This window comes from Macaca mulatta, chromosome 3, assembly GCF_049350105.2.
Source record: "Macaca mulatta isolate MMU2019108-1 chromosome 3, T2T-MMU8v2.0, whole genome shotgun sequence".
Classification (NCBI taxonomy): Eukaryota; Metazoa; Chordata; class Mammalia; order Primates; family Cercopithecidae; genus Macaca; species Macaca mulatta.
The window spans coordinates 148,101,954-148,129,513 of record NC_133408.1 but is presented as its reverse complement, the minus strand read 5'-3'; the positions used below and the strand labels follow the sequence as shown (position 1 = coordinate 148,129,513).

At 36.7% G+C, this 27,560-nt stretch overlaps 1 protein-coding gene across 5 annotated transcripts in view; it reads left to right on the top strand.

Annotated features, from left to right (window-relative positions):
- PNPLA8 (patatin like phospholipase domain containing 8) overlaps positions 1–27,560 on the top strand; it is a 50,062-nt gene that overhangs the window by 3,869 nt on the left and 18,633 nt on the right. Inside the window, exons 2-7 of one of the 5 annotated variants that reach the window (XM_077994766.1) lie at positions 1,831–2,130; positions 7,016–8,154; positions 8,297–8,446; positions 16,774–16,925; positions 21,517–21,611; positions 22,336–22,507. In XM_077994766.1, the coding sequence (XP_077850892.1) occupies positions 7,099–8,154; positions 8,297–8,446; positions 16,774–16,925; positions 21,517–21,611; positions 22,336–22,507 (1,625 nt within the window). In that variant the 5' untranslated portion in view covers positions 1,831–2,130; positions 7,016–7,098. 5 annotated transcript variants of the gene reach the window in all.

The following is a 27,560-nucleotide window of genomic DNA, read 5'->3' as shown; positions in this document are numbered from 1 at the left end:
TGAGAGGGAGTCTCGCTGTGTCGCCCAGGCTGGAGTGCAGTGGCACTATCTCAACTCACTGCAATCTTCGTCTCCTGGGTTCAAGTGATTCTTCTGCCTCAGCCTCCCTAGTAGCTGGGACTACAGGCATGTGCCACTACGCCTGGTTAATTTTTGTATTATTAGTAGAGACGGGGTTTCACCATATTGGCCAGGCTGGTCTTGAACTCCTGACCTCGTCATCCACCCACCTCAGCCTCCCAAAGTGCTGAGAGTACATGCATGAGCCACCACACCCGGCCTGTAAATATTTCTTACCAGACTTAAGATCTGTGTTGATGTGAATGCTGGAGGGGTATAATGAGGCACATCCAACCCCCTTTCCATCATGGCTGAACTAGATTTTCAGGTTAACTCTGGAATGCCCTTGGCCAAGAGGAGGGGTCTCAGATGTTGAGGAGAGCTGTAGAATTTTATTTTTGGTTTGGTTCATCTTTATCCTTCTTTTTTTCCTCTTACTTGCCTTTAATCATCTTGTAGTTCTTGCTGTTCCAAGGCTCATATTTGTCTCCAAATTGTTGGTGGTTTTTTCTCTCTGACTAGAATGCTGTTTTCCCAGATTTTCTTAATAGTTTTCTTTCTTGCTTCTTTCAGGTTTCCACTAAAATGTCAACTCAGTTCTGATCACACCATAAAATAGCGCTCTGTGCCCTTCTTCCCCTCCCCCCTGCTTTATTTTAATTCATGACACTTCTCAGCCTGACTTTATCCATTCCGTTCCTTATTTGTTTTATTTCTCAGTAGATTGTCTTCTCCTCCAAGGTCTACATGATTACCTGAGGTTTAATAAGTAAATGGATCATTCCTTTATTGTTATGCAGTGTCTCCTTTTTATCCATAATTAATGCCTTTCCCTTATGTTTACCTTCAAAGGCTTTTCATTTTCTGATGGGTAGTTTCGGTCTGGTATAACATTTTTCCCAGTCCTGTATTTTCAGCCTTCTGTTACAGGTGTGTTTGTAGCTAGCACATAGCTGGAGTTTTCATTTCTGAGATTTTGCTCTCCCTGTTTATTCTGGGTACAGTTCTCTTTTTGACTCTTATTTTTGTTCTTTCTGTTTCGCCTTTGAACATTTTAGACCTTAATTGTTTTATATTTCTGAATCTTAGTTACACATTTGTTTTCTGGCTATATTTGCTGATCCTCTCTGCAGGCGATGGTGCATTTCTTTGCATGTTTTGTAACTTCAGTGAGTTCATTTTCTGTGGTGGTTGCTTGGAGTGGGATCCTATTGCCCATAGGGTATCTGCACCTTGAGGATAGTATGACTGCAGTTCCAGACCCGTGGGTCCTCTTAAACCTGGAGATTTTTTACTATTGACTTTGAGCATGGCTTTATTATTTTATAAAATTATTTTTTATTTTTTAAATTGCCAGATAAAGGTGTATGTATTTACGGTATGCAACATGATTTTTTAAGTATTATTTTCATTGTGGACTAACTAAATCTAACATATGCATTACCTCACACAGTTATTTTTCTGGTTTAATTTTACATTTTCTTGGTATTCTTCAAGTTGAGCATGGATTTTTTTAAAAAAATGATGTATAATGTTTGTATATATTTATAGGGTAGATGTGATATTTTGATACATGCGTACAATGTGAAATAATCAAATCAGGGTATTTAGGATATGCATCACCTGGAACATTTATTTTTTCTTGGGAATATTTCAAATCTTGTAGCTATTTTGAAATAACACAATATGTTATTGTTAACTATAGTCCCCCTACTTTACTATTCAAATAGTATAACTCATTACTTCTTTTTTTTGTTTTGTTTTTTTGAGGTGGAGTCTCGCTCTGTCACCCAAGCTGGAGTGCAGTGACTGTGATCTCGGCTCACTGCAAGCTCCACCTCCCAGGTTGACGCCATTCTCCTGCCTCAGTCTCCCAAGTAGCTGGGACTACGAGCGTCCGCCACCTCGCCGGGCTAATTTTTTGTATATTTAGTAGAGACGGGGTATGACCATGTTAGCCCGGATGGTCTCGATCTCCTGACGTCATGATCTGCCCGCCTCGGCCTCCCAAAGTACTGGGATTACAGGCGTGAGCCACCGTGCGCGGCCTATAATTCATTACTTCTAAGTGTATGTTTGTACCTATTAACCATCCTCTCTTATCCCCTCCTTTCCAGCCCCCAACTCTCCCTCACACACACTGTTCCTAGCCTCTGGTAACTATCATTCTACTCTCTATCTCCACGAGATCCAATTTTTTTGGCTCCTACATATAAGTGAAAACAGAGCATGGCTTTTTATCCGCTAGTATTTTACCTTAAGTGTTTTTGTGTCATTGGGGCTGCAGAGCTTTTATGTTAATTTGACTTATCTTATTGTTGCAAGTCCCAAGGAGTTTGGAAGAGCCTTGTGGGAATCAAGGGAAAATGTCCCCTTCCACCTCTGCCAGTTTGCTGAAAATCAGCTGACAGAAACAGATTACTAAGAGAAATGGCATACAAATTTATTAATGTGCACAGCTGAGAATCGCAATGATTACTTAAATATCCCAGTGGGGCCCACATACTTACATAGCTGTTTTCAGAGGGGAAGGAAAGATGGGGAATAGAGGTAATTCTGTTGAGCGGCAATAACTGATCACTAGGGCGAAGGAATGGATGGGGGGTTGGAAGGACAGAGATGAACTTGTATTCTCTTTGAAAACTGAATGAGCCTAAGAGACAGACTTTATCTTTTTAAAGTGTCATTTGGGTGTGGTTATATTCTTCAGTCTTCCAGTCTTCTTTTCTGCAGCAGATAATAAAATTGTTTTCCCGTCTCCCTGAGGAGGAGACGGGAAAACAATTATTCTCCTTGGGGAATCTGTCTGGTCTTTTTGTAGATAGGGGAAAAGTCTCTTCTAGCATCTGTTGATCTCTGATGGTGCTTTAATTCAAAATACTTATACCAGGCAGCCATATTTTGTGGTAGAATTCCCTGGGCTCCTTCAGCCTGGAAGACAAGACAGGCTTTGCTTTTTTTCCTCTCTCTTCCATATAAAATTCTAAATGGCACATGCAATTTAGAAGGAATAATTTTACTTCAGGCTGTTATCTTCTGGACAATTGGAATAGGTTCTCAGTTCCATCTTTCTCAGCGTCATCTACCTCTCTCTCAATCTCTCTAGGTCCTGCAGTAAAACTAGACTATATGCAATCTCTGCACATACTATATGTGCTTTCTTCCATGCTTTCTTCTGTTTGCTTCTGTGTGTAGTTTTGTTTGTTTTAGAGGTGGGGACTCTGTGGCTCAGACTCCTGGGCTCAAGTAATCCTCCCACCTCAGCCTCCTGAGTAGCTAGGACTACAGGCGTGTGCCACCATGCCCAGCTAATTTGTTTTATTATTATTTTTTTTTGAGACAAGGTTTCACCATTTACCTGGGCTGGTCTCAAACTCCTGGCTGTGTTTGTTTTGTTTACGGTTATTTAGAATTCTCTCCTTTCCTTCTCATCTTTACACATGATGAATTCCTTTTTAACTTTGGCCAGTTTTTAACCTCTTTTTTTCTTAAACTTCCCTCGATTTTATCTCAATTTGTCTTTCATTCACATGGTACCTTCTGTTACAGTGCTTTAAATATTTTACTTTTTCTAATTACAAAATAAAACCTCATTATAAATAATTCAGACAGTAGAAAAGTAAAAAGTAAAAACCGTTCTCATTCCCTTTTGGCTCCATGCCTTAGGTCATAAGAATAAACAGATGCTTATCCTTTCAGAATCAATTTGTGTATGTATATGTGTGCCCATAAGATTTCAACTACATATGTAGATTTTCATTTTTTAATATATGTGTGTGTGTGTATATATATATTCATGTGTGTATAGCATATATAGAACTGCAGATTGCTTTTTTAAAAAAAGACTTTTTTTAGAACAGTTTTTAGGTTCACAGGAAAATTGAGAGGAAGGTACAGACATTTCCATAAACCCCCTACCCCAGTACACGCATAGCCACCTCCATTATTGGCATCACTCACCAGAGTGGTACAGGTATTATAATTGATGAGCCTGCATTCACACACAGTCCCCCAAGTTCATAGGGTACATTTGGGTTCATTCCTGGTGGTGGTGTACATTCTGTGGGTTTAAACAAATGTTTAATTATATTTATCCATTATTATGATACTATACAGAGGATTTTTAGGGCATTACTATCCTCTGTCCCCTATCTATTTATTCCTTCTATACTCTGCTTTTGGCAACCACTGATCTTTTTACTGTCTTCATAGTTTTGCCTTTCTAGAGTGTTATATAGCTGGAATCATACTTCTGTGGTCTGAATGTTTGTGCCTCTCAAAATTCATGTGGAAATCATAACCGCTAAGGTGATGGTATTAAGAGGTAGGCCTTTGGGAGGTGATTAGGTCAGGAGAGTGTAGTCTTTAGGAATGGGATTAGTGCCCTTCTAAAAGACAACCCATAGAGCTAGTTAGTACCTTCTACCATGTGAGGACACAGTAAGAAGACAGCCATCTGTGAACCAGTCAGTGGGCCTTCAGCAGATACCAAATCTGCTAATACTGATCTTGGACTTCCCAGTCTCCAGAACTGTGGAAAATTTTGTGAGAAATAAATTTCTATTGTTTATAAGCTACCTAAGCCAGGCATGTGTACCTATAGTCCCCGCTACTTGGGAGGCTAAGGCAGGTGGATTGCATGAGTCCAGGAATTCAAGGAGGTAGTGAGCTATGATCATGCATGCCACTGCACTGCAGCCTGGGTGACAGAGTGAGACCCTGTCTCTATAAAACACGCACAGATACCCCATTTTATATATGGGGTATCTCCCATATGTAAGCTCCCCAGTTTATGGGATTTCGTTGCAGGAGCCTGAACAGACTAAGACACAGTATGTAGCCTTTTTCAGATTGGCAGTTTTCACTTAGTAATATGCATTTCAGGTTTCTCGCAGTCTTTTTATGGCTTGATAGCTCATGTCTTTGTAGTACTGAACAATTTTCCATTGTCTACACATACCATATATTGATATGCCACAGGTTATCCATTCACTTACTAAAATACATCTTGTTGTTTTGAAATTTTGGCAATTATGAATAAGGCTTCTATAAACATCCATGTGCAGATTTTATTATGGACATAGTCTCAGCTCCTTTGGGTAAATATCAAGGAGTACCATTTCTGGGTCATATGTTAAGAGTATGTTTAATTTTGCAAGAAACTACCGAACTGTCTTTCAGAGTGACTGTACCATTTTGTGTTTCTTCAGCAATGAGTAAGAGTTCCTTTTGCTTTACCTCCTCACCAGCATTTAGTGTTCTCAGTGTTCTGTATTCTGGCCAGTCTAATAGGTATGTTGTAGTATCATGGTTATTTTAGTTTGCATTTTCCTGATGACATATGATGTGGTACAACTTCTCATATGTTTATTTGTTTCTATATATCTCCTTTGATGAGGTGTCTGTTACAGCTTTTGGCACATTTGTAATTGAGTTTGTTTTCTTATTGTTGAGCTTTAAGAGTTCTTTAAATATTATGGATGACAGGTCTTTATCAGATATGTCTGTTGAAAATATTTTTTCCCAGTCTCTGCCTCGTTGTCTTATTCTCTTGACATTGACCTTCACAGAGCAGAAGGTTTTGGGTTTTTTTGTTTTTTTTTGAGACAAAGCCTGGCTCTTATTGCCCAGGCTGGAGTGCAAGTGGCACAATCTTGGCTCGCTGCAACCTCTGCCTCCTGGATTCACGTGATTCTCCTGCCTCAGCCTCCCGAGTAGCTGAGATTACAGACGTGCACCACTATGCACAGCTTATTTTTTGTATTTTTAGTAGAGACGGGGTTTCACCATGCTGACTAGGCTGGTCTTGAACTCCTGACCTCGTGATCTGCCTGCCTCAGCCTCCCAAAGTGCTGGGATTACAGGTGTGAGCCACCATGCCTGGCCAGAAGTTTTTAATATTAATGAAGTCCACCTTATCAATTTTTTCTTTCATGAATCATGCATTTGATATTATCTCAAAGTCATTGCCATTCCTAAGGTCATCTAAGTTTTCTCCTACGTTACATTCTAGTTTTATACATTTGCATTTTACATTTAGATCTGTGATCTGTTTTGAGTTAATTTTTTTGATAGGTATAAAGTCTGTGTCTAGATTAATTTGCATACGGATGTCCAGTTGTCTTTTGTTAAGAAGACTATTTTTGCTCCATTGTATTACCTTTGCTTTTTTGTGAAAGATCAATCAACTGTATTTAATTGGGTCTGTTTCTGGATTCTTTATTCTGTTCCATTGATCTATTAGTCTTTTCTTTTACCAATACTACATTTTTAAATTGGATTATTCTTTTCTTATTTGTATGTATTCTTTTTATATAGTGGTTAAGAACCCCTTCTATGTTAGATGCTATAGTTTCTTCCAGCCTGACTTATTTGATTTAATGAGCACTTATTACTTAGGTAGTGAAATCTTTTTCACATGGCTGTTAGCAGCTCTAGACTGGAAGTTTTGTTTCATATCCTGTAACTGTGTGACTTCAGCATCTAGCACCATGTCTGGTATAGATTAAGTATTCTATAAATCGTTTGCAATGAATGATGTATAAGACCTGACCTTTTTCTTCGAGGAATAGTGTCTTCAAGTCTAGTGTCACATAAAGTAGTCCAGAATTTAACAGTGAGGAAGGGGAAAAAAAAAAAAAAGCGGAGTATCTGAATTGCATATTAAATTATGTGTTGTAGGAAAACTTACCTATTGGGAAACTTCTCTAAATTAGTTCTTTTCCCTAAACATTCTATTCCTCATTTTCTTTTTTTATTTACCTCTATACTGAAAGTGAATTATTTTATATTAGCTTAAAAATGAATTTTCTATCAGCTATAATGGCAATATTTTATCTGCTTTTTTTGATATAGCTTGCTGAATTTAGTCCAAATAGTCTTGTATTTTCTATTATACCCAACTTCAATTTTTAACGTGAACGTGAATTCTAATTTTTTTTTCTTGCCATTTCAGGTAAGACCATGAATTATGGCATTTCTTAAATGAAGCACTCAAGAAGTGAGAGAATGTCATAGAAAATAAATGATTTTTAAGTTATGTCTATTAATCTGACTGTAGATATATATATTTACCTCCTTAGTAATGCAAGAAGTGTTTGTGGGAAGCAGAGAAGCAAGCAACTGCATTTCTTGTTCTCACCTAAGCATTGCTGGAGGATAAGCCACATCAGTCTACAAAGAGGTTTTCATACAAACATAATAAGATGTAAATGGACCAAAAGCGAAGCACATTCTTGCAGTAAGCACTGTTACTCTCCAAGCAACCATGGTTTACATATTGGAATTTTGAAACTTAGCACTTCTGCTCCCAAGGGACTTACAAAAGTGAACATTTGTATGTCCCGTATTAAAAGTACTTTGAACTCTGTTTCAAAGGCTATTTTTGGCAATCGAAATGAAATGATTTCACGTTTAGTTCAATTTAAGCCAAGTTCCCAAATATTAAGAAAAGTATCAGATAGTGGCTGGTTAAAACAGAAAAACTTTAAACAAGCCATCAAATCTCTGAAAAAATATAGTGACAAATCAGCAGAAAAGAGTCCTTTTCCAGAAGAGAAAAGTCACATTATAGACAAAGAAGAAAATAGAGGTAAACGCAGTCTTTTTCATTACACAAATATTATAACCACAAAATTTGGAGAGTCATTCTACTTTTTATCAAATCATATTAATTCATACTTCAAACGTAAGGAAAAAATGTCTCAAGAAAAGGAAAATGAACGTTTCCAGGACAAATCAAAACTTGAAGATAAAGAGGTAGAAGAGGGGAAATTAAGTTCTCCAGATCCTGGCATCCTGGCTTACAAGCCAGGCTCAGAATCTTTAGATACTGTGGACAAGCCTACAAGTCCTTCTGCAATACCTGATGTTCTTCCAATTTCAACTAAACAAAGTATTGCTAACTTACTTTCTCGTCCCACTGAAGGTGTACAAGCTTTAGTAGGTGGTTATATTGGCGGACTTGTCCCCAAATTAAAGTATGATTCTAAGAGTCAGTCAGAAGAACAGGAAGAGCCTGCTAAAACTGATCAGGCTGTGAGCAGAGACAGAAATGCAGAGGAGAAAAAGCGTTTATCTCTTCAGCGAGAAAAGGCAAGTTGTTCAGTGTGCTTTTTGGTTCTATTACTTTTTGTCAAATTTATAAGTTTTATTTCCTAGTGAGAACTAGGAAACTTGAATTGTTCTTTAGAGCAGTTTTGTATTCTAATCATATATATTTAATATGTCTTTGTAGATTATCGCAAGGGTGAGTATTGATAACAGGACCCGGGCATTAGTTCAGGCATTAAGAAGAACAACTGACCCAAAACTCTGCATTACTAGGGTTGAAGAACTGACTTTTCATCTTCTAGAATTTCCTGAAGGAAAAGGAGTGGCTGTCAAGGTAATTTCTAATTTATTTAATCTGGTTTTGTCTTGGAATAAAAATACTAAAAAATCTTCTAAAATGGAGAAGGCAAAGCCGTTCATTTTTCTATTTGAATTTTGTGGTTTTTATTATACATGTGATGTATATTCAGTAATTACCCTATTTATTTTGTGACATACATTATGCTAATCATTTTATTTTGTTAGCACCAATATGTATACATGAAATTAAACATTTATAAAATAGAAAATAATCAGTGTATTAGTTGAATTGCCTAACAGCTGCCAGAGTTTTCTTCAGAGCAATGTAAATATTTATACTATGTAACTATTCTTTTAAGCTAGGAGACATAATTCATATGTAAGGCTGTTTTTATTTCATGGTCCTTTCATATTTGAAAGTCTAAAAATTTTAATGACCTTACTCATAATTGAATTAGTAATTATATTAAGTAAAACAATGAGCTTTTCTTTGCCTCAGTTTTTCAATTATAAAATAATGAGGATAATTTAGACCCATTTATATGGACCGTTTTCAAAGCAGTACTATAAAATATGACCAATGTGATTGAGTCTCTTTACATCTATATTATTGAGATTATTTGTAATATTTCATGAAAAATTTGAAAATGTAATGATAGATATTGCTTAAATTTCATTAGAAATCTCTTAGTGCTTATTTTTAGCTTGCCATTCAGAAAATTGTTTTAATTTAGATCATATTTATTTGACTTTTTAACAATTATCTTGCTGAAGAATTGTCTTTGAATAATGTACCCATCCTTAATTGTGTATTGTATAACACATACATTATTATAGTTAGCTTCAGTATTTTATGGTCCTACAATTTAGGATTATATTTTATATTTATATAATCTCTTGCATAAAAGATAAGATTCTCAAATATACATATGCTTTTAAGTATATTTCACATTTCAGTGATATACTGAAAGCAAAGGTTTTTAAATAGAATTACATACTGGCTTAGTCCATTTGGGCTGTCATAATAAAATACCTTAGCCTGGGTAATTTATAAAAAACAGAAATTTATTTCTCATAGTTCAAAATGAGAACTGGGCAGTCCAAAATCAAGGCACCAACAATTTGATGAGAGTCCCGTTCCTCCTAGACAGCAGCTTCTCATGGCCTACTTACATGGCAGAAGGGCAAGGGGGCTCACTTCAACCTCTTTTACAAGGCCAGTTGTACTACTGATGGATTTCTGAGTAGTTTTCAGTTGTAGTTTATTATTAAATGGTCTTGCTAATTGAAACTCTGAGCACTCTTTTATCTTGCATAACTAATCCCAAATCTAAGGACCTTTCAATACTGTGAACAAATGTGATGGGAATGTATATCCAGATCAATTATGAATAAAAGTCTAGATAGTCTGAAAAAACTCATCACCCTTCCCTTAAATAATCATCTGAAAAACAGTGAACTGGACAAGTTGCGTAAAACATGTCAGCATGTACGCTCTAGTGTGAACTTTTCCAGCTAAACTTTTTGTTATTATCAAGAGTTGAGCTTTTTAAAAATGATAGAATTTTTATAAAACATCTGTATGAATTTTACTTTTTTATGTGTCTGCCATACTTATGGTAGCTAAATACACTGAATTATGTCTGATATGTGATGCCCTAAAAAAAAAATGAGTTACTTATTTTGTATGCTACATTTATGGCAGTCACATTTAGGGAATTGTCTGTGATAATTTTTTTCACTGTTTGTGATGAAGGTGGTCTCCTTTCATTATGTTTTTTAATTAAAAAGAAGAACTTTGACCATTTAGAAAGAAGGCAGCACAAAGCATCGTAGGGAATTAGAAGAAAGAAAAGATAAGAAAATAAAAATAATATATTTTTACTACCCTCAGATTGCCACTGTAATGTATTAGAGTTTATTTGTGTTCATTGGATTAAGCTGCCTTAAGCTCTAATAGCAAACAACACCAAAATCTCAGTGACTTAACAAAACAGTTTTATTTCTGGCTCATGCAAAGTCAACTGTGAATTTGAGTGACTCTTTGGCACAGTGAACCTCAGTGTGGTGGTTACTAAGATCCTGTCCTGTTGTCTGTATTTTAATTAAGTCTTCCTCTATGATTTCTATGGCAAGGAAAGAATATTTCAGCAGAAGTTGGCACAGGTTTCTTCTACTCGCAGTCTGTTTATCCTTTCTGATTGCATGGGCCTGAAAAGTACAACCTTCTGTATGCTTGGAAGGGGAAGCAAACTGGGTGTTGGTGAACATTAGTAATGTCTGCCACAGTATTCCTTCAGAAATTATTCTATGCACATATATACCAAAATAAACTCATTCTGTATATGTTGTTTATAATCTGGTTTTTTAGCATATAATGTATACCTTTCTATATCAGTAAATGTTCCTTTATCCTGTACCCAGTTTGAAAATGTTCTTTACGTAACTGATTAGATCCAAATGAGGGCCCAGTCTAGATCACACATTGCATCTGACTATTTCTCCAAGTCACTTAAAGTATAATGCAGTCCTTCAGCCACACCTTCTTCACCTGCACCTTTAAAACTGACTTAATTCAAGACATCAGGCTGGTTAACAGGCAGAATGACTCACTTTCTGGATGTACTTGCCTTCTTTCTCAATGTTACTTGAAGTGTTCCTCTTTCCTTTTCATTTCCTGAACATTGGAATTTAAATATAATGGCTTGATTGAGTTAAACATTTTGTTGTTAGAGCACATTGTAGGTAATGTCATGTGCCTCATAATGCATCACATCAAGACACACATGACAATTAGTTGAACAACCATTAGTAATGCTAAGGATGACCACCGGGTTAAGGTGATGACAATCTGCTTCTCATTGGACAGTTGTGCTAGTAGTAGTATCTCATCAACCATTAACCTAATCATTTCCAGAACTAATAATTTCATTAGAGTTGCAGAATGACCAATGTCTAATTCTGTTACTCCTACATTATAATTGACATTCTTCTGTAAAGTACAGCCTTCCTTCATCAACTGAAGCTATTTGGGTATTCTCAAAGGCAAATTTTACAGGAAAGGAAAGAGAAATGCTTAATTTCCTTGTATTTAGTTACCAGTTTTCAAAATAAGGTGTTGCTTTAATAGCTGCCTCAGTGATTAAATGATTTTTTTTACACCTTTAAAATAATATTATGGACTCCTTGTTTTTCTAAGTTAAATGTGTTTCTTTTTCTTTTTTTGGGAGACCGAGTCTATGTCACCCAGGCTGGAATGCAGTGCCATAGTCTTCACTCACTGCAACTTCTGCCTCCCAGGTTCAGCCCAGCTCAGCCTCCTGAGTAGCTGGGACCACAGGCATGTGCCACCACACCCAACTAATTTTTGTATTTTTTGTAGACAGAGGGTCTCACCATGTTGCCCAGGTTGGCCTCGAATTCTTGGGCTCAGGCAATCTGCCTGCTTTGCCTGCGGTACGGAGATTATAGGTGTAAGCCACCTCACCCAGCTTCTTTCTTTCTTTCTTTCTTTCTTTTTTTTTTTTGAGATGGAGTCTCCCTCTGTCGCCAGGTTGGAGTGCAGCGGTGCGATCTCGGCTCACTGCAACCTCAGCCTGCTGGGTTCAAGGGATTCTCCTGCCTCAACATCCCAAGTAGCTGGGACTACAAGTGCCCGCCACCATGCTCAGCTAATTTTTGTATTTTTAGTAGAGACGGGGTTTCACCATGTTGGCCAGGCTGGTCTCCATCTCCTGACCTCAGATGATCCACCTGCCTCGGTGTCCCAAAGTGCTGGGTTTACAGGTGTGAGCCGTCGCTCCCGGCCTCGCCCACCCTGTTTCTATGTTCTATTTTCTCCCCCTCTCGGTTTTAAAATGCTGAATTTGTCACAAGGATTCATACATCCTTTGGGTTTATTAAAAAGCTTTTTATAAAAATTTTATATATAGAAAACAACACAAATCATAAGTTTACAGCTCCATGATTTTTCACACATGAAATACATCTATATAACCACTACCCTGAATGAGAAACAATCTTATGAACACTCCAAACACTGTCCCCAAAAAGATTGATCAGTTTTTCAGAATTCTAGCAGCATAATTTAGTTGTGCCTCTTTTTGCATGTTATATGAATGATAAGCATGTGTTCTTACATGTCTGGTTTTTTTTTCACTCCATATTATGTTTGTGAGAACCTTCTATATTGTTGGGTATACTTTTCATTTTTCCCTCTACTGCTAGACATTTGGATGGTTTGCAGTTTGGGAATATTTAGGAGTAGTACCTCTGGGTTATATGTTTTGGAAAACACAGGTCTTCGTTTCTTTGGGGTATATACCTAAGAGTACTATTGCTGCTCACAGAGTGAGCATATTTGTATCATTAGTAGATACTGCCAAATGGTTTTGCATAGTGCTGGTGCCAATTTATTCTTTCACCAGAATTATATGAGGCCTCTGTGTTCTACTTTCTCTCCAACACTTTTATTTTGTAATCTTTTTTCGAGACTGAGTGTTGCTCTGTCGTCCAGGCTGGAGTGCAGTGGTGCGTTCTCGGCTTGCTGCAACCTCCACCTCCTGGGTTCAAGCAATTCTCCTGCCTCAGCCTCCCTAGTAGCTGGGATTACAGGCACCCACCAGCACACCCGGCTAATTTTTGTTTTTTTAGTAGAGACGGGGTTTCACATGTTGGTCAGGCAGGTCTTGAACACCTGACGTCAAGTAATCTGCCCACTTTGGCCTCCCAAAGTGTTGGGATTATAGCCGTGAGCCACCGCACCCAACCTTTTTAAATCTTTTCAATTTGAGCAGGTTTTTTGGGTGTTAAGTGATATTAAATTGTGGTTTTAATTTTTTATTTCATTGATAGCTATGACATTCAACATCTTTTCCATGGTTTATTGGCCGTGTTTATACTTCCTTGTGAAGTACCTATTCCAGATCTTGCCTGTTCTTCCATTGGGTTGACCAACTTTTTCTTCATTATTTGTAGAATTTAAAAAGTATATTATGGTTGTAACTCACTTGTCATGTGTGGTGTGTATATGTATGTCTTACAAATACGTTCTCCTATTCTGTGGCTGACCTTTTCACTCTTGTGTTTTTTGATAAACAGATATTCTTAATTTTTTCTAATTTATATATATATATTTTTTTTTTTTTTTTGAGACGGAATCTCGCCCTGTCGCCCAAGCTAGAGTGCAATGGTGCAATCTGGGCTCACTGCAAGCTCCGCCTCCCAGGTTCACGCCATTCTCTTGCCTCAGCCTCCCGAGTAGCTGGGACTACAGGCGCCCACCACCAAGCCCGGCTAATTTTTTTGCATTTTTTTAGTAGCGACAGGTTTCACCAGGTTAGCCAGGATGGTCTTGATCTCCTGGCCTCGTGATCCACCTGTCTCCGCCTCCCAAAGTGCTGGGTTTAGAGGCGTGAGCCACCGTGCCCAGTCAATACTTTTCTTTATGGTTAGTATTTTGTGTCCTGTTTAAGAAATCTTTGCCTATCCTAAAGTCATAAAAGTATTTTTGGCCAGGCGCCGTGGCTCAGGCCTGTAATCCCAGCACTGTGGGAGGCTGAGGTAGGCGGCTGAGGTGGGTGGATCATGAGGTCAAGAAATCAAGACCATCCTGGCCAACATGGTGAAACCTCATCTCTACTAAAAATACAAAAATTAGCTGGGCTTGGTGGTGTGCACCTGTAGTCCCAGCTGCTTGGGAGACTGAGGCAGGAGAATGGCTTGAACCCGGGAGGAGAAGGTTGCAGTGAGCCGAGATTGCACCACTGCACTCCAGCCAGGGCGACAGAGTAAGATTCTGTCTCAAAAAAAAAAAAAAATATATATATATATATACACATAAATTTTCCTGTGTTTTCTTCTGAAACCTTGTTTTGCCTTTTACTCTTATATCTACTATTCATCTAGAATAGATTTGGTTGTGTGGTGTGTGGCAGAAGTCCTGACTTTTAAAAAATACACTTATCCAGTTGACTCAGCACCATTTATTGAAAAGACCTTTATCATAAATGAGATGTATATATGGATCTGTTTCTAGACACAGTATTTTTTATTTATTTTTTGAAATGGAGTTTCGCTCTTGTTGCCCAGGCTGGAGTGCAGTGGCACGATCTTGGCTCACCACAATCTCCGCCTCCCAGGTTCAAACGATTCTGTTGCCTCAGCCTCCCTAATACCTGGGATTACAGGCATGCGCCACCATGCCCAGTTAATTTTGTATTTTTAGTAGAGATGGCTTTCTCCATGTTGGTCAGGCTGGTCTTGAACTCCCGACCTCAGGTGATGCACCCACCTCGGCTTCCTAAAGTGCTGGGATTACAGGTGTGAGTCACCATGCCCGACCAGATACAGTATTTTGTTCCACTGGTATATTTGTCTATTGTTGCTCTAATAGTACACTGGCTAAATTTTTGCAGCTTTATAAACTTAATATTAGGTAGTATAAATCCTCCAACCTTGTTCTTCTTAATATTGTTGGCTTGGCTATTCTTGACATGTTATATTTCTATATGAATTTTAGGATCAGCTTATCTACAAAAAAAATTTTTAAAGAGAAAAACATGGTGGGATTGCAGTGAATATATGGAACAATTTAGGGTGAATTGGGTCTTTGTTGAGTTTCCAAGCCATGACATCTTTTTGTGGTTATTCTAATATGAACATCAATTCTTGGTTTTTGTCATTCAGTACTGGATTCACATGCTTTATAGTTTTTCTGGACGCTGGAGATTGTAAATTTGAAAAATTGCATAGGCTGTAGATTAGATCAAATTATATATTTTTCCAGGGTTTATTTGTTCTTCTGTTTAGCATTTGAGTGGAGCACAGATAGCCTTAATTGAGTTAGGGTCAAATCTGGATCAAGGCTGTATTACAGTTTGGGTAAGACCTCTCTTTTGCCCTGATTTTAGGGCATATTCTTCCGGGGCTTTCAGTTGAGAGCCTGGTGTGTTCACTTAACCACCACCTCATTGGGTCCTAAAATCTCAAGAATACAAAGCCTTCCACTCTGATTTTCAGAGGTCTTCAGCTTACCTTTCGCCTTTCACACCTCCTGATTTTAGAATTCAGCAGATGTCTTGAGGTAAAGCTAGCCATGTGTTTGAAGCCCTTCAGGTCTTCTATTTTTTTTTCACTCCAAACCCCTTAGATGCTAAGTGATCAGCTGGTTTCTCTGTCGTTTATTTGGGGCCCTCTGTCTGATTCAGACTCAATTTTTTCATCCTTTACTTTTTCCTGGAATCAGCAAATGCCTCAAGGGAAGAAAAGCTATAGTTTACCAGCTCACTTCCTAGCAATTACTCCTTCTCCAGATTCTTGGCTCCATCTGTTCTTGTTGCTTCAGCAGCTCTCTGTCTGATGCCTTTAAACAGATGGTGCTTTTCTTGTATTTCATCAAGATTTTCTTGTTCTTAATGTGAGCATTGATCTCTAACACAGTGTTTCATCTTAACCGGAACTGGAAATTTGCATTATTCTCCACCATTGCTCAAGTTCCTCTAGTGGGGCCTCACAGCTCAACATTAGGGGGAAAAATATTGAGAAAGAATTTAGAGTATTTCAGATTGATTGATCATAAAAAGGAAACAAAATGAGTGATACCTAGGAAAGTTATTTGATTTACAGAAGGTTACACAGCAGAATTATAGCTGCCACTCAGCCATTCCATTAAACCTGGGGTGCTGACTATGTCAGATGCTTCTGTGTACAGAAGCTAGAGAATCTTTGGTAAGCAACATAGAACTCTAGGATTTAAGCTCTTGTCTGTGATCAGCAATATGATGTTGAGTGCTTAGAATCTTGAAGTCTCAGGTTTATTTAAACTGATTATTTAATTGTAGTAGCCTGTTTTTACCTTCTTACCTCCGTTTTATTTGTTAACATTTGTTCCTATTCCTTTATGAGGCACCCTTGAATCCCCTATGCAATGTATATAAGATGGTTCATTTTTTCTTTTTAATAACAGTTTAACTTCTAGTAGTTACTATGAATCAGTTTTAGACTCTTAATCTCAGGATTTGTACAAAATATTATACAAAATTTATAATGTTAACCTTTTGTTGTAATACTTTGTGAATTTCTATAATTAAGTAAATTATATTTTCTTTAGTTAAGTATTACACCTTTTAATGAAAATATTTGAATAGAGGTTAATTTTTGTCCCAATATTAAAACAAATATAATCTAGATAATTGACATTAATATATCAAAAACTAATCTGTCTTATAAGATTACTAAGAAAGTAATGAACACTGTCACCTTGATTGTCATGTGATGAACTGCAGGTGTTGGTTAATAATAATCATACATTTTCAGTCTTGATTTGACAAAAGCAATAAAGTATATTTTCTCTCAATATAGGAAAGAATTATTCCATATTTATTACGACTGAGACAAACTAAGGATGAAACTCTTCAGGCTGCAGTTAGAGAAATTTTGGCCCTAATTGGCTACGTGGATCCAGTGAAAGGGAGAGGAATCCGAATTCTCTCAATTGATGGTGGAGGAACAAGGTAAGGCTAGGAACATGATTCTTTTTTCTTTTTTTTTTGAGATGGAGTTTCCCTCTGTTGACCAGGCTGGAGTGCAGTGGCACAATCTCAGCTCATTGCAACCTCCGCCTCCCAGGTTCAAGTGATTCTCCTGCCTCACCCTCTCAATTAGCTGTGATTACAGGCTCCCGCCACCACACCCAGCTAATTTTTGTAGTTTTAGTAGAGATGGGGTTTCCCCATGTTGGCCAGGCTGGTCTCGAACTCCTGACGTCAGGTGATCTGCCTGCCTTGGCCTCCCAAAGTGCTAGGATTATAGGCACGAGCCACCACACACAGCTGGAACATGGTTCTTGAAAACTACAGATTGAATTCAGCTTTAGGAATTAAAAAAAATGATTTGATATATCATTATAAAATCAAATTTTTTTAATAAAACATGAAATTGTTTTAATTAATCTAAGTGCTACTCTGACATATACTTCAATTCTTACTTTGGTTTGATTTAGTATTTATATTTTCATATTTTATTTTATTTTATTTTAGTATTTCTATTTTTATATTTGGCCTTTTTAGACCTTTTTGGTAGTTTAGAAGCTTATCAACCATTATTCTCATAAAATCTTGATGGTCTTTTATAATTTTAGCTTTCTTTTATTATTTTATTTTATTTTTTTGGAGATAGAGTCTTGCTCTGTTGCCCAGGCTGGAGTGCAGTGGCGCAATCTCATATCACTGCCAACGCTGCCTCCCAAGTTCAAGCAATTCTCCTGTCTCAGCCTCCCAAGTAGCTGGGATTATAGGTGTCCGCCACCATGCCTGGCTAATTTTTTGTATTGTTAGTAGAGACGTGGTTTCACCATGTTGTCTAGGCTGGTCTTGAACTCCTAACCTCAGATAAACCACCTGCCTCAGCCCCCCAAAGTGCTGGGATTACAGGCGTGAGCCACCGCGCCCAGCCAGCTTTCTTTTATTACACTTATCTTACCCATATATATCCACTAGTCACTTGATAAAGTGATGGTTGCAAAATGAGGCTATATTAACTTCCTGACTTCTAATGTCTTCACCTGGAGATGGCAGTTCTGGTGCTATATAAGAAATAAATTCATTCTTTGTTCAGAAGGAGGTAATTTCACTATTAAGCTCTATTTTTACTACTGGCAATCCATCCATGCTTCCTACTCAAGTCTTTGTTTATCTAGTTCCTTCCAACTTGTTGGTTAGATTTTTTGGCTTGGTTTTTCAAACCTTTTCCCCAAAATCTTCTAGCTCATTCTCTAGTTCCCTGCCATCCCTACTGCTACCTCATAATTCATAGTACATGCCCTGCCTATTGTTCTTAGCTTTAACTTACCTCCCTGATTTTGCTTTTTGGTATACCCAACTTGCCAACCACTCTTCTGTATGTTCAAGTACTACCCTGTATCTTTTTGTTAAATTCCTTGGTTCTCTATTCACCCGAGTCCTTTATACTTTAACATCAATATGAAGGAAGGAGTAAATAATGAGAGAAGGAAGCTAACCTCAGATGGTGGCAGTGGAAGGCAGGAGGAAGGAAAAACATACCAGTAACTTTTTTTGAGATGGAGTTTTGCTCTTGTTGCCCAGGCTGGAGTGCAGTGACATGATCTCGGCTCACTGCAACCTCCACCTCCTAGGTTCAAGTGATCAGTTCCCCCGCTGCAGCCTCCCAAGTACCTGGGATTATAGGCATGCACTACCACACCCGGCTACTTTTGTATTTTTAGTAGAGACAGGGTTTCACCATGTTGGCAATTCTGTTCTCAAGCTCCTGACCTCAGGTAATCCACCCACCTCAGCCTCACAAAGTGCTGGGATTACAGGTATGAGCTACCACGCCCAGCCAATACCAGTAACTTTTAAGAAACATGGAGACAGGATATGGTAGACATAGGTCAAGATCACTCTAAGTGTAAACCTGTGTGTGACTGGGACAGAATTGCAGGGAGTCTCAACAGATTGGTGTTGAGGAAAGACACTTTTTTCTTGAACATATTTAATGTAAGATTATATCCATACGGAAGTGCTCAGTTGTCAAAAGCCCACTGAAGAGAGAACAATCTTAAAAGATCTTAGAGGATGTTTCTTAAGAAAGTGAATAATGTTAAGAAGGTGTATGTCATTCATGTGATATAGATACAGTGATAACTGGAGAGATTATTCTAGTTCATAGAATTGGTTCCAAATGGTGAGAAGTAAGGAAAATGGCAGTTAAATGAGTAGAAGCATTTCACTAAGGAGCAGAAGGAATCCTTTCTGCCATTAAGTTCAGGGGAATTGCGACAGGTAGTGTCATTCATTGAGTCAGCTAACAGACATTGGGTGCCTACTATGTTGTAAGCCCTGATTTAGATCCTGGGGACGGTGAGCAAACAAAACAATACAGTGTTTGCATTGTAGAGGAGGAAAAAGACAACAAATAGAAAAACAAAAATATGTTATTCTGGGTGCTATGGAGAAAAATAAAGCAAAGTAAAGGCATAGAGAGGAAGAGTACTATTTTAAAGAATGCTCAGGACCAAGACTTCTTTTTAAAAAAGTTATATTTATGTAGAGATAGGAAGGAAGAAAATTAAAGAACATTCAGATGTCTGTTTAAGGTCAGACAAGCATGACGAAAAAGAAGTTTGTATCCAATAAATAGTTTGTCTTGTAGAATAAGAGTTGTATTAGTCATATAAGGAGGAAATCAGTGTGAGGTAATTTGGGAAAATCTAGGGGTGGGTTAGGATGAAGTTAGGTTTAGATTTGTAATTCTCCACTGGAGGTGATTTTGCCCCCTAAAGGACATTTGGCAGTGTCTGGAGACATTTTTGGTTGTCATAACTAGGGCACTGCCACTTTCATCTAGTTTGAAGAGGACAGTTGTGACTAAACATAATACAGTGCACAGGACAGCCCCGCAAAACAAAGGTTATCCAACCCAGAATGTCAGCAGTGCTGCTGTTGAGAAAACTTGGTTTAGGGGAATATGGGAAAGCAGCCTGAATGGGAGGTTTGTGTAAAAGCAGTAATGTATGAGGGCTTGAGAGAAAAAATAAAAAACCCTATCTTTTACTTCTTTGGTATAAGAGAACCTACAGTGGTAGGCATAGACAGCTGTGGCAACTTGGCAAATATATATGTATTTACATTCATTCAGAATTTATGAACACAACATTTTAAATAGTTCATTTTCCCAATTATACGAGTAGTTAGAAAAACCTGAGAGAGAAAAAAATCCCTAAAACCATAGCTCACAACTCTAAGATTATTTTAGTATTTTGATTAATTTTCTTCTAATATTTTTCTTTGTGAACATATATGTGCCTATTTTATTTCCTTTTTGTGATAATAGAGGTCATTGTTAAATATATTGTATCCATTACATTTAATTCATCATCTTGCCTTGAATTAATAATGTATCTCTTTCATAAGACATCTTAACTCTCCTCAAATCCACATAATTTGTTGTATTTAAAAGATCAGCATCTTTGATTTTCTACTTTTACAGAATTTTCTAGTTACTTCCTGTTAACATTATCAAGGCACAATTTGACACTCTAAATTTTTTGGTGCGTAACTACCTTTGTGTTCCAGGACTTACCTACCCCCTACCTTGTGTTGGCAATAGAGCTTTTCATCGTTTTTTTGTATTCTCCCACTGTTAAAAATTGTCATGATACACACATAAGAGTTTGCATGGTACGTACACCCTCAGTTGGTCTATATCTCCTAAGCTTTTTCATCGTTTCGCGTTCCTTCGTGAAGCTATTAACTGCTGTTGGCAAGGATTCAGAAATGAGCAAAGTCAGCAACATTAATTAATATACCATTAATGTAGAGGGTTATCCTAAAGTTATTGAAAGTTTTTAAAAATGAATAAAGAAAAGGGAGCTTAAAAATCTGACTGGTGGCCAGGCGCGGTGGCTCGCGCCTGTAATCCTAGCACTTTGGGAGGCCGAGGTGGGCGGATCATGAGGTCAGGAGATCGAGACCATCCTGGCTAACACGGTGAAACCCTGTCTCTACTAAAAATAAAAAAATTTAAAAAAAATTAGCCAGGCGTGGTGGCGGGCGCCTGTAGTCCCAGCTACTCGGGAGGCTGAGGCAGGAGAATGGTGTGAACCCAGGAGGTGGCATTTGCAGGGAGTCCAGTGAGCCACTGCACTCCAGCCTGGGCAGTCTGTAGAAATGGGGTCTCGCTGTGTTGTTCAGCTGGTCTTGAACTCCTGGCCTCAAGTGATCCTCTTACCTCAGCCTCCCAAAGCTCTGGGATTACAGGAAAGAGCCACTGCCTGACCAGATTTATTCTTATTTAAAGAGATACTGTTTTGCAGAAGGATGGGTTCAGTGAAAAAACAAGAGACACTAGTATAAATTTTAAAATGTGCTGCCATAGTGTAGGTTTTGTATCATTTAGATATTAGATTTTCAAAAGTAATCCCAAAAATTTGGACAGGCAATTTTTACTGATTCTGATTTATATTTTTAATTTTCATGTTAGCATATAAACTACAAAAGCAATTCTTAGATTGTTTTATTCAATGGCTTAAATAATTTTTTCTTTAAACAGGAATTGTCATTTTGCCTTTAATCTTTTCTATAGGGGCGTGGTTGCTCTCCAGACCCTACGAAAATTAGTTGAACTTACTCAGAAGCCAGTTCATCAGCTCTTTGATTACATTTGTGGTGTAAGCACAGGTAATTATTATATGGAAGTGGTGCATTCTGGCAGTACATTAAGGAAGAGAACATTAAGTACTTATGTTTAAGATCATAGTCCTTTGCCTCCTCTAGCCCTCTCTCCATACCCCAAAATTTTCTCCTCCCGTTTCTCTTTTGTTCATGGTTATGCCATTTAGGCACACTAGGTGGCAGTGTGTCCTACCAATTATAGCTAGATATGGAATCAGCTGTTTAAAAGGACATCCAAGAGTACCTAATATCTTTAATTACATTGGTTCCTAGGACTAACTTGAAGGAGAATCGCTTAGTGACTTGGTGAGTTGTCAAATATACCATATTTTAAGACTAAAACTAAGTAATTTATTGATGTTAGAAAGAACGTGAGTTATCTACCATATCTTATATATAATTTAATGTAAAACAACACATTTGTAAATATTTTTAAATTATTATTTTCATTATTTAATCCTTTTTGAGCATTCATTTAATCCTTTTTGAGACCTAGTAAATCCCTTTACATTTGTTAACCCAGTACAAGAGACATGAATTTTAGTTTTTCTTATTACTCCCATTTTACATGTGAAAAAAATGGGGCTCTGAGAAGGAAAGTCATTTGTCCCAGGTGACATAGCTAGAAAGTATCAACTCTAAATTTAAGCCAAAACTATGATTCAGGAGATCTTATCAGCATAAGGGCTATAACTTAACACTGATAAAAACTAAGAATTCTTTTTTCCAGGTGCCATATTAGCTTTCATGTTGGGATTGTTTCATATGCCCTTGGATGAATGTGAGGAACTTTATCGAAAATTAGGATCCGATGTATTTTCACAAAATGTCATTGTTGGAACAGTCAAAATGAGTTGGAGCCATGCATTTTATGACAGTCAAGCATGGGAAAACATTCTTCGGTAAGTTACAATTACTCTTTTTAAATGTTCTGATTATATAGGTAGTATGTGCATATTATAATTTCAAAAATAAGAATATTAAATTATATTCTTGCATAATTTGAAAAATATCAAGAATATTAAATTATTCTACTAATTACAGATAACCACTGTTAGTATTTTGGTGAATCATAGTTTAATAATTGTTTTGGGGGTTCGTGTGTGTGTGAGATTTGCATGTAAAAGTTACAATTGCCTTTTTTTAAAAATATGAGATATTTGCATCCTGTTGTTTTTACTTAACATATTAAATGTCTCAAGTCATTCTAAAATATTCAGTTATTTTTATTTTTATTTATTTTTTGACACACGCTGTCACTCCCGTTGCCCAGGGTAGAGTACAGTGGTACTGTCTTGGCTCACTGCAGCCTCAACTTCCCAGGCTCAAGTGATCCTCCCACCTCAGCCTCCCAAGTAGCTGGGACCACATGTGTGCACCACTATGCCCAGCTAATTTTTTTCTATTTTTAGTAGAAACAAGATTTCACCATGTTGCTCAGGCTCCTAACCTCAAGTGATCCGCCTGCCTCCCAAAGTGTATATAAGCATACAATATAAGCATAAAATCATCCACAATCCTATTATTCAGAGCTGTAGACTTTAATATATTTCCTTCTAGTTTTTTATTAGACCATAAACATTTTGTATAGCTGAGATTAGATTGTAGTTGTAAATTTGTATCCTTTTCCTTTTTCCAAACATTCTTAAAATCTCCTGACATATTTTTAAAGACTACACTATACTCCAGAGTGGGATGTTACATTTTCTTAATCATTTCCATTTAGGATTTTTATGGACATTTAGGACATTTATGTTCCTAATTTTTTGGGATTATGAACGATGCTGTCATAGAAAACTTTAAATTTCTTCTCACATTTCAGAATATATCAGTAGGTGACTATATAAGAAGCATATTTATTGGGTCTAATGTTGATGTCTTCTTAAAATAATTATTACATAGGAAATAGAAAATATATCAAGAAAACAATAAAAATAATTTATAATCCCACTAAGAACAAAAGCACTATTAACATGGTGATGTATTTTTTCCTGTAATTTCTTACAGATAGACAAGTGTATATGTGTGTAGTTGTGAGTGTGGGTGTATCCATCCTCTTCACAAAATTCAGATAATGCACATGGAGTCTTGAGTCCTGCGTTTTCACTTAGCATTTTATCACAGATGATTTCCTATGTCAGTTAATATGTTTTGAAACATATATTAATGGTTCTTCACCATTTTATGGATGTACTATTTTTTATTTAACAAATCCTCTTTTAGAAAAAGATAAGGTAACTTTCTAGAAGTAAAATTGTGGGTCAGAGGATATGCGTGTTTTAACAATCTTGATACATACATAGCTGAATTTGTTCTTCAGTACAGTGGTTTTAGCTTACTCATCCAGCAACATCAACATGTATTTCTGTTTCATGAAATACTCGTGAACACCAGTCACTTAATGTTTAAAATGACATTAGTTTGAGAGATTTTGAAACTCATGTTTCAATTTGTATCACTTTCATTATTGATGAGTTTGAACTTAGTTTTGGTTTTTCATGGCTTTTTATTATTTTTTTGTGAATTTTGAGGGCATAATTTTTGCCTATTTTCTCATGGGATATTCCTCAATGTGTTGTAAATATATTAACCATATATTGAAAAAGTGCTTTCTAATTAATAATTTTTTAATGTAGAGCATTGAAACATCTTCATTTAGCCAAATCTTTTCCTTTAAAGATTTTTAACTTTTATGTTTGTAAGTCTTTCCTACAATCCTACTACTGGGTATATACCCAAAGGAAAATAATTCATTCCGTCAAAAAGACACATGCACTCATGTGTTCATCATAGCACTGTTCACAATGGCAGATACAAGGAATCAACCTAGGTGCCCATCAACATTGGATTGGATAAAGAAAACGTGGTACATATACATTGTGGAATACTGTGCAGCTATAAAAAAAAATGAAATCATGTCCTTTGCAGCAACATGGTTGGCACCGGAGGCCATTATAATAAGCAACCTAACACGAAAACATAAAGCCAAATACCACATGTTCTTTCTTACAAGTGAGAGCTAAACGTTGAATATACATGAACATAAAGATGGGAACAATTGACACTGGGGACCGTTAGACGGGAGGGAGAGGGGGAGTGTGAGCTGAAGAACCACTTGTTGGGTATCATGCTTACTGCCTAGGTGATAGGATTGTTGGGACCCCAAGCCTTAGTGACACACAGTTTACCCATTAACAAACCTGCATGCATACTCTTTATACTAAAAGTTTAAATTAAAAAAAAAATAAGTAAGTCTTTTCTACCCTGAAGGTAAGTAAATATTTGTATTATTTCCTAGTTCTAAAGTTTTCGGTTTATATGTAATTCTGAAGTTACCTAAAACTTATTGTGATATATGTTGTAAGGTAATCAAGCTTTATTTTTTTAATCAAATGTTAATCCAAATGTCCCAGCTCCCTTTACCAAGTGTTTTTTTTTTTTTTTAACTGATTTGAAACATCATCTTTATCATATTTGAAATTCTTACCTATATTAGAATCTATGTTCAAGTTTTTGGTTTCTCTATGGATTTATTTTTGTACAAATTCTGCAAATTTAGTTGTTGAACCTTTGCATAATGTTTTTATAATGATATAGCATAGCAAATCTTTTCTCCTTATTCTTCTTTTACACAATTTTCATTTAATCTTCAAAGTTAATCTTAGGCTACTTTTATCACATAAAAAAAATTCCACTGGTATTTGGATGGAAATTACATGAAACGTATCACTTATTTTGTGGAACATTGACATCTTTCCAATCGTGAAATCTTCCCATCCGTTATCATTGTATGTTACTTATTTTCACATCTTTTGTGTCTATTAGAAAATATAGTTCACCATCCTGGCTAACAGGGTGAAACCCCATCTCTACTAAAAATACAAAAAAAAAAAATTAGCCGGGCATGGGGGCGGGCACCTGTAGTCCCAGCTACTCGGGAGGCTGAGGCAGGAGAATGGCATGAACCCAGGAGGTGGAGCTTGCAGTGAGCCGAGATCACAGCACTGCACTCCAGCCTGGGCAACAGAGTGAGACTCCGTCTCAAAAAAAAAAAAAAAAAGAAAAAAAAATATATATACATATATATATATATATATAATTCATATCTATTCCCAGATTCATTTAATCAATTCTTTTTATTAAGATTATTTAATGAAAATTTAAAAATTTATTCTAAAACCAGTTTCTCTACTATGAAATTTTTTTCCTTTTGTTACTTATGAGTGTATCTTTGCATATTTGTGTATTGCTGTCTCATTTTTACTCTTCTAGAAACTTCTTTATTTTTAATCCTAACACTGATAAATTTTATCAGTGTGGTTAGTTGTTTTTCTTTCTCTGCTTTTTCAAATTCAGCCTTTGCTGCAGAATAAGCCACTCCAAAACTTAGTGGCTTAAAGCAATGATTATTTAGTCTCATGACTCTGTGGTTTGACTGGGTGTTTCTTCTGTTCTTGACTGAGCTCACTTGGTGACTCAGCTAATGGGCCTGGGAAGTCTCTCTCTCCACCTGGTCATTCTTACCCAAGCTTTGTCTCATCATTGTGGTTTCAGAGTTCCCAGAGGGCAAGCCCCAGTGGATAAGCACTTATCAAGCCTCAGTTTAATGGCATGTTTGCTGAGGTCACATGGACTGAAAGCCACGCCAACCAAGAGTCTGTAGGAAGAGACTATATACAACGACATGGATACCAGGACTATGATTCACTGGGTGCCATTATTGTTAATATTCTTCTCTACCTACCTTCTGACCTTTTTTGTCATAGCATTTTTTTTCCCTCATTGTTTATTGAGAGGATTTTTTTTTTCCTGTGATAATTTTGTGTTATTTTAAGGGAACTATTTTATGGCATCAGTAGAATCTAGGCATGTTGATTTTTTTTTTTTTTCATATTTTGGCATCTCAGAAATAAACAATTACCATTACTTTCTTTACAAATTTATATTCATAAGTTAATTCACTGAAACCTTTCTAGCTTTTGATAAAATCAAGATTTAAACAAAAATAAAAATAAATAAATATGAACTTTGCCAAAAAGTGTGAAAGCAGCATGCTTCTGGGATTTCTCATGTAATTTTACAGTAAGAATTCTATGAAAAGACAACCTTAAAAAGATAAAATGCATGGATCTTCATGTGGTAGAAATGTATAGATAAGGTTGGGGAAGACAAAAGATCTTGTCGATTTTGGAAAGTACTTTACATTGATATTTATTAAAGCTTATAAAGGGTAGATCACTAAGCAGTTTGTAAATATTCTTTTTATGAAATTCACTAATATTCTAGTTGAGAAACATGAGTATTGTTTGAAAAACACATTAGAAAATGGTTTTACTCATGAGGAAGGTTGGTGAAACCATACATAGCCTTTGTATTCAATATAGGGAAAATACATAATTTTTAAGTCTGGAAGAGTCTGCATTGAAATAAAATTCTCTTACTATGGAATTGCAAAAATTGCTGCCCAAGGACAATTTCTGTAATGTCATAGTAATTCAAATGCCAACTCTGATGATTTTCAAAGCAGTTTTCTTGATGACATTGGCTCTTACCAACTAAAACAAGCTTCAAGTCTCATTGTCCTCACCTGGTTACTCTAACTAGCCCATGCATACTTCTGCAGTCTTATCTCAACACAGCTCCTTTATCCTATTGGCAGGACCCTGAAAACAACAGATTTCTTTTGCCTTTGTGCCTTTAATCTGTATACGTCCTAGCTTTAAGTATGTTGCCTTGAAGTCTTTCAGTGTCTTCCTCAAGCTAATTTCCTGCATCTTTTCCAGTTACTGTCCCTCTATTGGTTGCTCCACTTCAGAACTATAGATACTTGCAGTTTGAATCAGAGGTTGATAAATAACTGCATATTGTTTCATGTGCATTAATGGGATTATAAGCCTCCTAGAGGAGAGTCTTACATTTTTTCTCTCATAGCACTTTGACGAAGCCATGGACAAA